The sequence below is a fragment of the Argopecten irradians genome, chromosome 3 (genome assembly GCF_041381155.1).
Source record: "Argopecten irradians isolate NY chromosome 3, Ai_NY, whole genome shotgun sequence".
Taxonomy (NCBI): domain Eukaryota; kingdom Metazoa; phylum Mollusca; class Bivalvia; order Pectinida; family Pectinidae; genus Argopecten; species Argopecten irradians.
In genome coordinates, this window is record NC_091136.1 from 43,692,258 (window position 1) to 43,705,450 (window position 13,193).

Here is a 13,193-nt window from a genome sequence, read left to right on the forward strand (position 1 = left end):
ATATTTCTGGCCAAATTTAGTAACATTCCATGCAGAACTCTATGACTAGTTGCGATTTAAAGGAAATGTTGACGGACGGATGGACGCAAAGTTATTTATATTATTTATCTATTATGGCCTGGTTGAGAGGGCACTACTGCCTCATAGTATTGTCGAGGGATGGAATAGTGTCTGAGCCAAATGCGAGGCCACTATCCCATCAGGATATTTCAATTTTCACACCACGTTGTAACATTAAAATTACAACATATGAATTATGGAAGAAATCTGTGTTTCTATAAAAAGGGATTCAGCTTCATGAAGATTTAAAGTAGATCAATATAGAACATGAGTGAGCTGTCGTCTGTAGAAAAGCAAAATCTTGACGTCTTGGTCAAAGTGCAAAGTTATAATGATGTCATGTAATGGTGATGTCAAAATACATTCATGTTCAATTTTGCCCCACTTCAATAGTGCCCGCTTGCCCGGGCACTATTGCAAATAGTCCCCATGTGTGTAGCCAATCAGAATCCAGTATTCTGTCACGTGATGTACTAAAGTTATATTATTGAGATCCAAAATGTGACCATTATGACACAGATAATGTTGAAGTAGATATCCAAAAATGATTAAACAATATAAATATTAGCATTAGATTAATATTTTTTGTAAGAAATTTATGGTCAATATATAGAGAGAAAGAGAGTTATTTAGACGATCAATCCATTGTGTGCTAGTGTGTATTATGAAGATTAAAAATTATAATATTATATCCAATAACATCAATGTGTGGAAGCGAGCATCTTGAAAAGTGGAAAGTGGACTAGTTGTAGGCACAGAATGATGATTCTATTTCTTGGGTTGAACATCTCCTACATTTTCCAGATATCTGTTATCTGCGATGGCTTATCTCCAATACTGAGCAAATTGTCCAATCCTTTATAAAGTAGTGCTATGGTGTAAAGTGTGACTTATACAATCATGTACATGAATATTATAGCTTGTTTAATGAACATTATAGACCAATATCTTATACACATTAAGAATTAATTCAATATCACCAATAATTAGGCTTTCATATATGCAGTTGAATGCCAAAATATCCAAAATTCATCCCTCAGTTTTCTTTTCATCTTTCATGGCAAATGTTTGATATACATCCTATACTATAACAGCTGTGGTCATTTACAAATTACTTAGAACAGTGGCTAGGTTTTGTTTGAAGAGGAAGTATCTTTTTGGGGAAAAAATCCACTCTTGTATCACTATTTGTATGTGCCTTTGGCCACTCACAATGATCACGAAAGTCAAAAACAGGTTTATGTTTAGACTTAAGCCAATCACAGTTAATGTCACAAGAATTTTAAGTCATTTTTGAGTGGCTAAGTAAATAATTAAACCTAAGGCTGTTTCATGATTCTGGAGCAAGGTCATGTCTAATACAGTGTTGCCTTAATCAGTGAACATTTGGTTGGGTGCTGAATTCTGAGTACACAAAAGGATGTACCTAAATATACTCTAGTACTTGATAGTAATAAGAACTTCATTTGCCAAGCCTCAATCTGATATGATTTAGACAAACTTTGTCAATAAGTAGACATTTACACAAACAGACGGTTCTAAACTACTAATAAACCAAGAGAAAAGGTTTTTCTTATTCTTTATCTATAGTTTTCTGATGGACATTAAGTATATCTTCACCAAATTTCAGAACAATTTGAATGGATTAACATTAATTATCAAAACTCACTGAAGTAATATGTATTAAACCCAAAAGTACCAGAACCGGAATATAAATATTTCTCTAGATCTTTTGTGTTCTGATTAATGCAAAGAGTAATTTGACCAAGTTTCAGTTCTATCAGATGTGTATAACTATGTCAAAAGTGTACTATAACACAAATTCTCAAAAGCCAGGAGATAATACCAGAACAGGTTTTAATATTTTTCTCAATCTTTGTCCATGTCCTCTGATTAATGCAAGGAGTAAGCTGACTGAGTGTCTGTTTAATCAGATGTACTGGTAAGTATCTTTGTCCAAAGTGGTTACTGTTGGCGCCACCGGCAGAAAAGCAACACCTTAATTTCCCCTTCCATGATTTGTTGATGGCATGACAAAAATGACTCGGAATAATGAAATCTTATTATATATACTTTTAAAATTACTTCTCTATTGAAGTAATAAAATATATGCAAAGGCAATTATTGTGTCTAATAATCCATATTTTGATTAAAGTCTACGTATTTAAAACCTTTCTAACTATAATTCTCTTCATCTCATGATATATTATATGATCAAAGTCCCAAGCACATATTCAAGTGTGAATAGGGTTTTTGCACCTAAGAAATTCTCAAAACTCATGCAAAGTATAAACATGCATAAAAACAAAAAGGTGCAAAGTCAGAAAAGGCTAGTGACATACAATAAGAAAAGAAATCAGGTTAATGACTTTTATTTGTAAAAAAGACACAAAGAAAGTTTGATTGTTAGTAAAAGTGTGCGGTGGGTTGTAGTGTACACAGCCAGATCTCTCAGTTAGCAATCTACAAAGTAGTAAATTCAAAGCACATGCAACAGGCAGAAATATAAGAGACAATAAGCCATTGGCCATCCATCCATAATGTCCAAATATCAGGCCTTCATCATACCATGTCTTTAGGTAAAACATTTCTGAAGGTGAAATTGATTTTTTGGATGGTATTTTTTATGAAAATTTCAATCAAAAATTTTTCCTCAACAAATAACTTCATTTTTTTTCTATAAACCTGCTATCTTGCTGTAACAGAAGATGCCAAAGCATTTAAATATTATCACAAGTTGTTTGCAGCATCAGAAAATGAGATATCAAAACAAGAACCAAGAAAATCAGTACCAAAGCCATTCATCTTTACCAATTAAAAGTATCAAATGAAAATGTTAACAGGAAAGTCTAGAGTAGAATGCACCATGCAGCTACAGAAGTGAGTTAGTGTTTCCTTGGTTACCTACCACTGGTTTGACAGTAACTTGGTACTGGGGAGTCATCCAGGACTGCCATATACCAACCACATGGAATTCCACAGGCTGAAAAATAGCACAGAAATAAATGGATATGGATTAAAAGTTTAAAAAATATTCAGTTACATGGGGGTCTATTGTAGAAATAAAACCTCATGAAAAAACAAAGCCTCAGTATACTGACCATTCACTCAGACAACCTGACCCACATGTGAAGTAAATGTACTCATTTAATAACCAGAAAAAGGCTTCTACATTAACTGTTTGACATTAATATTAATATAGATAGTTACTAGATTAGGTATAACTTAACAAATAGGCTAATTTGGCAAATTTTTAGTACCCCACCATTTGTTCCATTTAGTGCTTCATATAATAACGGAGAAGGTCAAAGATAGATAAATTGTAGGTCACAGTGATCCAATAAGGTGTGTGAAACACCACCTCACCTATATGAACATACATCAAGTATGGAGTTCCAGTGCCATATGATATGAGATAAGAGTAAGGACAAGCTCTCTCTTAAATTAAGGTCAAAGATCAAAATGGAGGTTTTCAACTGGAGGGTCAAGGTCAAAATATAGCTACAGTGACCTGGTTTTGGTACATGACAAATAGAAGGACACATATGACACAAAACTGCAGTCCTCCACCCTTTCCCAGTGAGGGAGTAATATATCACACAGACCTGTGCTCCGTTAGTAACTGGACACTGGGCGGCAGTCAAACCCTTGCTGTCATCATTGTTCATGCAAGAAGTTTTTCCCATCTGCATGTCAAATTCGTATTTCATACCAGCTACAACCTGTAACAAATAAGTTATATCAAACATGACCAATTTTTAAAATTTGACGTAAGGTAGAAAAATTATTAACATCATAATATTAATTTGAAAAATAATTCAGCTACTTAGGGGCGAAGTACAGAAATCTTCTCAACCATACTCAAGCTTATTGTAGGGTTAAAACAAAGAAATATCCCTGTAGCAGATGATGTAATTACTCATACATAGAATCATAGTGATTGAGACTTTAAAATAGTACCTACTCAATGGCATACTGTAAATTGGGATAAAGAATTTTGGACGAGGTCATATTTTGGCTAATTTGGCGTTTTGGCACGAAAACCTCAAGATTTAACACACCAAAATATGACTACATATTTATTTGTTTGTATATTAGGATCATTACACTTTGCTGAACATGTACTCCGCAGTAAATTACTCAATCAGATTTAAAAACATATGTTCTGTCAACCAGAAAAACAACACCAGCGCAAGTGTTTCTATCTTTTGTGGAAACATGTGTATAGGAATGTGGTTTTTTAATCACTTCTACTGAATACCAATATGTACAAGGGTTGTCAAGTATTGACGTAGCTTCAAATCCAATCACGTCAGTTTTTCATTGTTGAGGGATCTATGCGACAAAGGGACCGATGAACCAAGCAAATCTTCAGAATTTTTATCTTTCGCTCAGATAAGAGTTACAGAATTACAGAACACAGGAAAACACCAAATTTAAACACACCAAAATTTAGCCATTCTTTTTTGATACAAAAATGATGAACGTTCCCAATTTACCATACTCATGGAATTAAGTAAAGGTGACATGATATTGGGGAAAACCTCACTTATCAAACACTTACACATTACTGGAGATGTTTATCACACTTACTTGCTTTTTAACATCGGAAATGGAAATCAGAGAAAGTCTGAACATGCTGTTTATCATTCCATTAGCCAATTCAACAGCTTGGGTCATAACCTCTTGAACATGAGCATCACTGCTGCTGACACTGTGAGGGGCGCCCAGCTGTCTCTTGGAAGCAGCACAAGTATTACTGGTCACTTGTGTGGTGTGAGTCCAGGGCTGGTCCCACACTACGACCTCACACATTTGCTGAAAGTATTGACATTTAGTATTATTCACAGTGAATTTACTTTAAAAATAGAGGATCTTACAGGACTGGCTATGTGATATGGAATTTATCAAACAAGTTTGATAAATTTCATATCACATAGTCACGAGTGTAAGAATCTATTTATCACATAACTTTTATTAACAGAAATATATTTCGTCTCCATATGTGACTTTCAATCTACTGAAACAAACATGCGACGTTATACATACATTTTGACATCAAAACTACATGTGACATAGTAATAGTGTTATTACACATGTGCATAACTTACCCCATTATCAAGTTCCAGTGTGAGCTTGTAGTTGGTACCTGAAACAACCTGTAACACAGGAAAATGGTCAGACATTCTCAATGTGAACTTAATGGAGATAAAAGAGAATTCAGTGTCCGAATATGGCTATATGTACCATCTTGTAACTATAAACTTACAACTAATTTATGTTAGATACAGGAAAATGTTCAAGATAAATCCACAGTCATAGATTTTATCAGTTATCATCCATTATGTTTAATTGCTATATTTTCTTCTTTTTCGTTTTCTCTTATTTATTTATTTATTTATTGCTAAAATATTGAGGTCTGAATATGTTTTTATGACTCTGTACAGTAATGCCCTAAAAATAAATGGAAAATTTGACTGTCAGTCTGAATGAAATCATTTTTTCATAACATTGATACACCAAATCTACACCTGAACATCCAACAATAAATTATTAAAATAGAGTTCATATGACCTTTGACGTTTAGCCAATCAGCACATTGCCTTTGTGATATTTGGTGAGATGTCATCTATCACAATTCTTATGTTTATTCACCATTGCCAAGGTATTCTGATACAAAATAGCAACAACAAACTGTTTAGTTGTTTTAAAGTATTTATGTATCTAAGCATGAGTATAGTTTTGAAGCTTTCCATTTCTTACTAAAGAGTGAAGGTAACAGCTATATAAATATTGAAATTTATTTTGGAGCCATCACTCAGATCAAAAGACATTTCAAAAGCTCACCTCTCGTCAATACTAAGTGACCATTAATGCATACAGGGTCATCTGAATGTAATCATGATACCTTCAGGCAAAGAGCAAGTCTTAAATAAAAGACTCTAACCAGATTATGTTGTAGTTAATGATGTTATATTTTACCTGGGTACTGGCAGATACAACGCGGACCAAGCTGTTGGATGCCTTATACTGCATGTTCATCTGGTTAAGAGCAAAGTTGGCCATCATCATAACGGTAGCATCCACATCATGCTTGGTATATCCTCCAACTGTAAAATGTACACAAACACAACCTGATAAAGATTCTATTATTATCCACAATTATAGAAATTCTAGAAATAAATCTCGCAATTTCGATACATTAAACAGGGATATTATTAATCTCTGCTTTTGGCACATGGCTTACCATGACTTCTATTGTACTGCCATCTGTCTAATCTTTCATATCTCGACGTTTTATTGCAATTTTACAACTATAATATCCCGCCATTTTGAAATAAATTCAAAGAAATCCACGACTGGAAGTATTATGTGATATTTTCAACACAAATTCCATTGTTTGCATCTTTTATAGTAAATCCAGTCATATTTGTGACAATAAATGTTTTAATTTTACCGAGGAAATAGAGATTTTGTTGACGCCGTGACGTCAAGAGGCTTTATTGCATGGGTAGCCATGCAATACAGCTTCAGGTGACATGAGTGTATTGCCGTAGACCAGCCAGTATTACACCCGTAGGTAAGAAAGAAAAATCTATACTAAATATCAAAATTTACTATCAATACACATTTGTATTTTCATTTTTTAAATCACTTATTTTCAATAACAGAGTTTATGGCTTTTAAATTGGAGAATCACAAAAAAAAATTATCCAGGTATCCGGAAAATTATTTCTAGGTATGCAATTTCATAAAAAGAGTTTTTCTTTTAATGATATAACATAGCCTTTCTTTCAGACTATGTATATCATGTCCTGGGCTCATTTTCACAAACATTCCTTAAATTTAAGGAATCTCTTCATTTAAAATTCTCCACTGAAAGCATTACAAATTTTAAGGAAGGCTCCTTCAAGTAAGATTTTTTCTTCAAATGTTGTAATGATTTTCTTTGGGAAAATTTATTTTAAGGAATTCCTAAAGTTAAGGAATGTTCATTTTAATATGTACTCAAATTAGACCATTTTACTAACTGGTACAGTCAGTATAATGGTATTGTTTGAGTACGATTAGTCCAACAGTCCAATGATTGTGACTTCAGATCTTAGAACTGTATGATGCCTGATACTGGTAAAGGGAGAACATTGTAATGATGTTGTTTACCATCTCAAAACTGCTTTAATTACTTTTTATACCTGAGCAGATATTGTAAACATCTTTCTTTCGTGGCTACTAAATTCTGCAAATTCCGTTTCAAAACAATTTTCGCAGAGATTAAGTTTCAGATTTAAAATTGAATGGAAATATCATCAAGCTTAACTGTGAAAGAATTGTTAAAGATACCGATTCTCGGAGATTGACTTTCGTGAATTTATCTCATTTGCGAAATTCATGAAAATAAATCGCACGAGACAGAAAGTTGGTTCACGGTAACCTTCTGGTATTCTAGTACTAATAAGGATCTGCACAGATGTCAGTACAAGGCAGGTACACACCCACTACATCACCTCTTTTGTTAGCCTCAGGGTTACAACGCTCTGATGTAACACGTTTGGTATTTGACCAACTCTGGACAAATATGATGACATCACAGATTTGCTGCAAAAAAAGGAAAAGAAAACATTTACCAAAAAACTTGTGTAATTTACGAACTTTTTCTGTGCTAGGATACAATTTTAATTTAGGGATGCGCAAATTACATAGATAGAGAAGGTTTAAAATTTTACAGGGAAATAAATATGTCTATTCTTCGGAGCTTTAACCATTCATACACCGATTTCAGACTCCATGGACAATATTTTTGATCACTGTTGTTAGCCAGAATGAAAGGGCACCTGAAGGAGGAGACTGGAGAACTCTGAACTAAGTGGTTGAGGGAGGAGACTGGAGAACTCTGAACTAAGTGGTTGAGGGAGGAGACTGGAGAACTCTGAACTAAGTGGTTGAGGGAGGAGACTGGAGAACTCTGAACTAAGTGGTTGAGGGAGGAGACTGGAGAACTCTGAGCTAAGTGGTTGAGGGAGGAGACTGGAGAACTCTGAACTAAGTGGTTGAGGGAGGAGACTGGAGAACTCTGAACTAAGTGGTTGAGGGAGGAGACTGGAGAACTCTGAACTAAGTGGTTGAGGGAGGAGACTGGAGAACTCTGAGCTAAGTGGTTGAGGGAGGAGACTGGAGAACTCTGGGCTAAGTGGTTGAGGGAGGAGACTGGAGAACTCTGAACTAAGTGGTTGAGGGAGAAGACTGGAGAACTCTGAACTAAGTGGTTGAGGGAGGAGACTGGAGAACTCTGAACTAAGTGGTTGAGGGAGGAGACTGGAGAACTCTGAACTAAGTGGTTGAGGGAGGTGACTGGAGAACTCTGAACTAAGTGGTTGAGGGAGGAGACTGGAGAACTCTGAACTAAGTGGTTGAGGGAGGTGACTGGAGAACTCTGAACTAAGTGGTTGAGGGAAGAGACTGGAGAACTCTGAACTAAGTGGTTGAGGGAGGAGACTGGAGAACTCTAAACTAAGTGGTTGAGGGAAGAGACTGGAGAACTCTGAACTAAGTGGTTGAGGGAGGAGACTGGAGAACTCTGAACTAAGTGGTTGAGGGAGGTAACTGGAGAACTCTGAACTAAGTGGTTGAGCAAACAGCCACACACATCAGATCAGGGATTATTCGGTATGACAAATCATTGATGAAATCAAGGCATTTCACCTAGGATTTAGCGGAAACTATGTATCCTTTCTGGCCAGGAAGGGAAACTCTTTAAAAAAGAATCTTTGCTTATATTTCTTCTCTAAATAAAAGCACAACTTGGCAAAAGAAATATTAAAAAAAGTGATTTTTATTTCTGGATCATAATGTATGTATTCATTATTACACAAAAACGGAAAATTAAAATATACAAACCGTTTTTGCTCCATTGTTCATTCGTATCTTCAAATTATAATTCATACCAGCAACAACCTGAAACAAAGCAAAAATATATACCTGTATGCTTCTGCCTACTTTATATACATGGCCTTTTTAAAGTACAAATATCATTATAATATTTACATTTTCACTGCCAACCTAGCTAACTTTACCAAACACGTTGTTCAGTGCATAAACTGTCATTTGCTTATTTTGATATTATTATCACTGTAGTGACAACCAGCGATCATTGAAGATAGGTTCTGGATGATTATGAATTTGTTTATTCATTATAGATGCAAAGTTTCAAAAATATTTTATCATAAAATTTATAAAATTGAACAACCATCTCTGTATAACAACTGCTAAGACTACTTGTTCCCTTGGGATCCTTAATGGTCAGTTTTACACATTCTAATCTGTGGATAAAAACCACTCAGCAATAAGGATAATCTTTAGCTTACCTGGCCCAAAGGGCCGGTGAGCTTTTGTCATGGCATGGCGTCCGACGCCTGGGGACGGGAGAGGCATGGCCCAAAAGGGAAAATAGAATTTAATCCTTTAAATCACTACTAGTCATAGAGATCTGCATGGATTCTAACCAAATTTGGCCAGAAACATCCTTGGGGGAAGGGGAACAGAGTTTGTATAAATTTTGGCTCTGACCCCTCCCAGGGCAGGAGGGGTGGGGCACAATAGGGGAAATAGAGGTAAATCTTTAAATTGCTACTAGTCATAGAGTTCTGCATGGATTCTAACCAAATAGATATCTTTAATTTTGTTTAAATGGAGATGTCTTTATTTGAAGTACAGATATCTCTAATTTAAATACAGATATCTAATTCAAATACAGATATCTCTACTAGGACCCAACCAGTAGTCGTGAAGGAACAGTAGTCATGATTTGGGAAAAAATTAACTGTTTGCATCTCACGATAGATATCATTTCCACATAAACAAAACAACACCATCATGAAGTATTTGTAATCAGCTCGGGAGCTCCAGACATTTGGAAATTTGAACACACACTTGTTTGTAATATGCACACAATCATGACTACTGTTCCGTGACGGCTACTGGTTGGGTCCCAGTATCTAAAATAGAGATATCTTTAATTGAATTAGAGATATTTGCAACAAGATCTAATTGTGACGAGTGCCGTCACAGAAAGTTCCCCCAATCTCCACAGAGCCTAATATGACAAGAGTGACCTCCCCTGAATGATGACATGACATTGTTTTACCAGTATATAAATAGAGCAATGCCTGTAATTGTATTAGATTTGTGTTCTCAACCATGTTCCTTTTTGCAATTTTGACCAATTGCATGCTGTGGCAGCCATCTTGACTCCAAAAGTTGCCAAAAACAAAAACGACCTCAAATTACTTTTAGGTCACTAGGAACAGTATTATCTACAACTTAAACAAGAGGCCCAGAGGGCCTGTATCGCTCACCTGGTTTGTAATGCCAAGTAATGTTCTGAATACAGGTTCATTGTTTCTTTTCTGAAGGAATTTTAATATTAACCTCTAAATCCCCTATTGGGTCCCACCCCTCCTGCGCCCAGGGGGTCAGAGCCAAAATTTATACAAGTTCTGTTCCCCTTCCCCCAAGGGTATTTATGGCCAAATTTGGTCACAATCCAAGCAAAACTCTAGGACAAGTAGCGATTTATAGGATTTACCTCTATTTTCCCTATTGGGCCCCACCCGTCCTGCCCTCGGGGGGCCAGAGCCAAAATTTATACAAGTTCTGTTCCCCTTCCAAAAAGGATGTTTGTGGCCAAAATTTGGTTACATTCCATGCAGAACTCTATGACTAGTAGCGATTTAAAGGATTTACCTCTATTTCCTCTATTGGTCCCCACCTCTCCTGCCCCCGGGGTGTCAGAGCCAAAATTTATATCAGTTCTGTTTCCCTTTCCCCAAGGATGTTTGTGGCCAAATTTGGTTACAATCCATGCAGAACTCTATGACTAGTAGCGATTTAAAGGATTTACCTCTATTTCCCCTATTGGGCCCCGCCCCTCCTGCCCCCGGGTGATCAGAGCCAAAATTTATACAAGTTCTGTTCCCCTTCCCCCAAGGATGGTTGTGGCCAAATTTGGTTACAATCCATGCAGGACTCTAGGACAAGTAGCGATTTATACAATTTGCCTCTATTTCCCCTATTGGGCAATCCATGTAGAACTCTATGACTAGTAGCGATTTTAAGGATTTACCTCTATTTCCCCTATTGGGCCCCGCCTCACCTGCCCCCGGCAGACCAGAGCCAAAATTTATACAAGTTCTGTTCCCCTTCCCCCAAGGATGTTTGTGGCCAAATTTGGTTACAATCCATGCAGAACTCTATGACTAGTAGCGATTTAAAGGAAATGTTGACGGACAGACGGACGACGGACGCCGCGCCATGACATAAGCTCACCGGCCCTTCGGGCCAGGTGAGCTAAAAATGAAACCGGTCGACACATCTTCAGGTCACCAGAAATGACCTCATGAAATTTCATGGCAATTCGACTTATTGTTTTCATTGGGGGAACTTTATTACTTTGCAATACAGATATTTCTATTTGAATTTAAGATTGGTATTCACACAGATTGATATTGAAACACAAAGAAAATAATGATTACTCCCTAATCCTGGTCAGTGTTAAGACTGTTAACAAAGCGCTTTAAATTAAATTTCTAAAGAACAGAACATGGCAACTGTGCTACGGGAAACAGAGCGAACTGTTGCGGCTATACACAGTACCATTGAAAGTGGAAACATTTTGTGTCACTACTGCTTTACTTTTGTCATGCGCAAACGGAAGAGTCAAGGGAGCAGTCGTTTTCCTATTTGATGGTTGAATATGTATACAGATACCATCTCTATTTCATGTGCAATAAAGATATCTTTATTCAAATAGTGATATCTATATTTCTACAAAAATTAGAGATATATGTATTTGAATTAAAGATATCTTTATTTTAGATATAGATATCTTTATTTACAATGAAAAGCAGATATCTCTAATTGAAATAAGGTTAACATTAATTGAATTTGAATTAGAGATATCTCCATTTTGTGTTTATCTTAAGATATCTGTTAAATAGAGATATCTCTAATTCAATATTAAAGATATCTCTATTTGAATGAAAGATATCTTTGAATTTCATACTAAGAATGACATATTTATTTTGAATACAGATATCTTCATTTGAATCTGGTAAAAACCCAAACGGCTTGCCATGGAATATAGCCATGAAAAACCTCTCAACTAGAGAGAACAATTGATTGAGCTTCAGACTATAGTAATCCAGAGGTGTTGTGTTTTCACCCTATCTGAGGTAGTGATTATGTTTATGTGCAAGTCCTCTGCTTTCTGTTACATTGGTGCCCATGTAAGGACTCGATAATTATACCCATTAGTATATAAAAATAATATTGCATCTAAATATCTACTTTCCAAATACAAATATAGAAATGAATAATTCTGATACATGTTTAAGTTATACATTTATATTATACATATGCAGCCATCTGTTTTAATAGTAGTAATTAAGTATCAGAATAATATTTGTAATTTTCATAATTAAAATCTATTTAAATCTTAATCAACCTCAAATTCCATTGTATGTTATTAGTAATTTGTACATCTATAATTTCTTAATTCAAAATAAATTAATAACTCAAAATAAGGAAAGATTTAAAAAGTATGATATATGTATACCCTAGGGGAACATTAACCTACAAATGAAATTTTAGACAAGATCGCTTCAGTACTTTCTCAGAAATAGTTTTAACAAATTTTGACTATCAAAATCCAAGATGGCTGCCTAACGGCCATCTTGTTGACCAATCAGTCCCAAAATGCAATATGCACAACTAGGGTGCTGAGGAAAATGAAATTTGAGCCAAGATCCCTTCAGTGCTTTCTGAGAAATAGCGATAACAAAAATTGTTAATGAATGGAAGGACGGATGGACCACAAACGAAAGGTGATCTAAATAGCCCACCATCTTATGATGATAAAATGAAGTACAGTGGAACTCGGTTAATACAAACTCGAAGGGACCGAGATAAGACTTCGAGTTATCCGAGTGCTCGAATTAAGCGAGTTCTCATGTCTACTTACGATCTCTTTACTTGGTATATATAGACTAGTTCCATGTCATAGAACGATGTGAACAAGAGAGATGTCAAAATCGCCGATGGTAGTGGCAAAATTATAACAATATAACAGAGATATATAT

At 35.6% G+C, this 13,193-nt stretch overlaps 1 protein-coding gene across 2 annotated transcripts in view; it reads right to left on the minus strand.

Annotated features, from left to right (window-relative positions):
• Positions 1–13,193, minus strand: part of LOC138318705 (uncharacterized) — a 43,199-nt gene that overhangs the window by 27,508 nt on the left and 2,498 nt on the right. The window contains exons 2-8 of one of the 2 annotated variants that reach the window (XM_069261330.1): positions 8,956–9,012; positions 7,566–7,656; positions 6,043–6,170; positions 5,172–5,219; positions 4,654–4,878; positions 3,666–3,782; positions 2,969–3,043 (exon numbers count right to left, since the gene is read on the minus strand). In XM_069261330.1, coding sequence (XP_069117431.1) covers positions 2,969–3,043; positions 3,666–3,782; positions 4,654–4,878; positions 5,172–5,219; positions 6,043–6,170; positions 7,566–7,656; positions 8,956–9,012 — 741 coding nt within the window. Of the gene's footprint in view, positions 1–2,968; positions 3,044–3,665; positions 3,783–4,653; positions 4,879–5,171; positions 5,220–6,042; positions 6,171–7,553; positions 7,657–8,955; positions 9,013–13,193 lie in introns of both variants that reach the window. The other variant, XM_069261329.1, reaches the window with a different exon arrangement.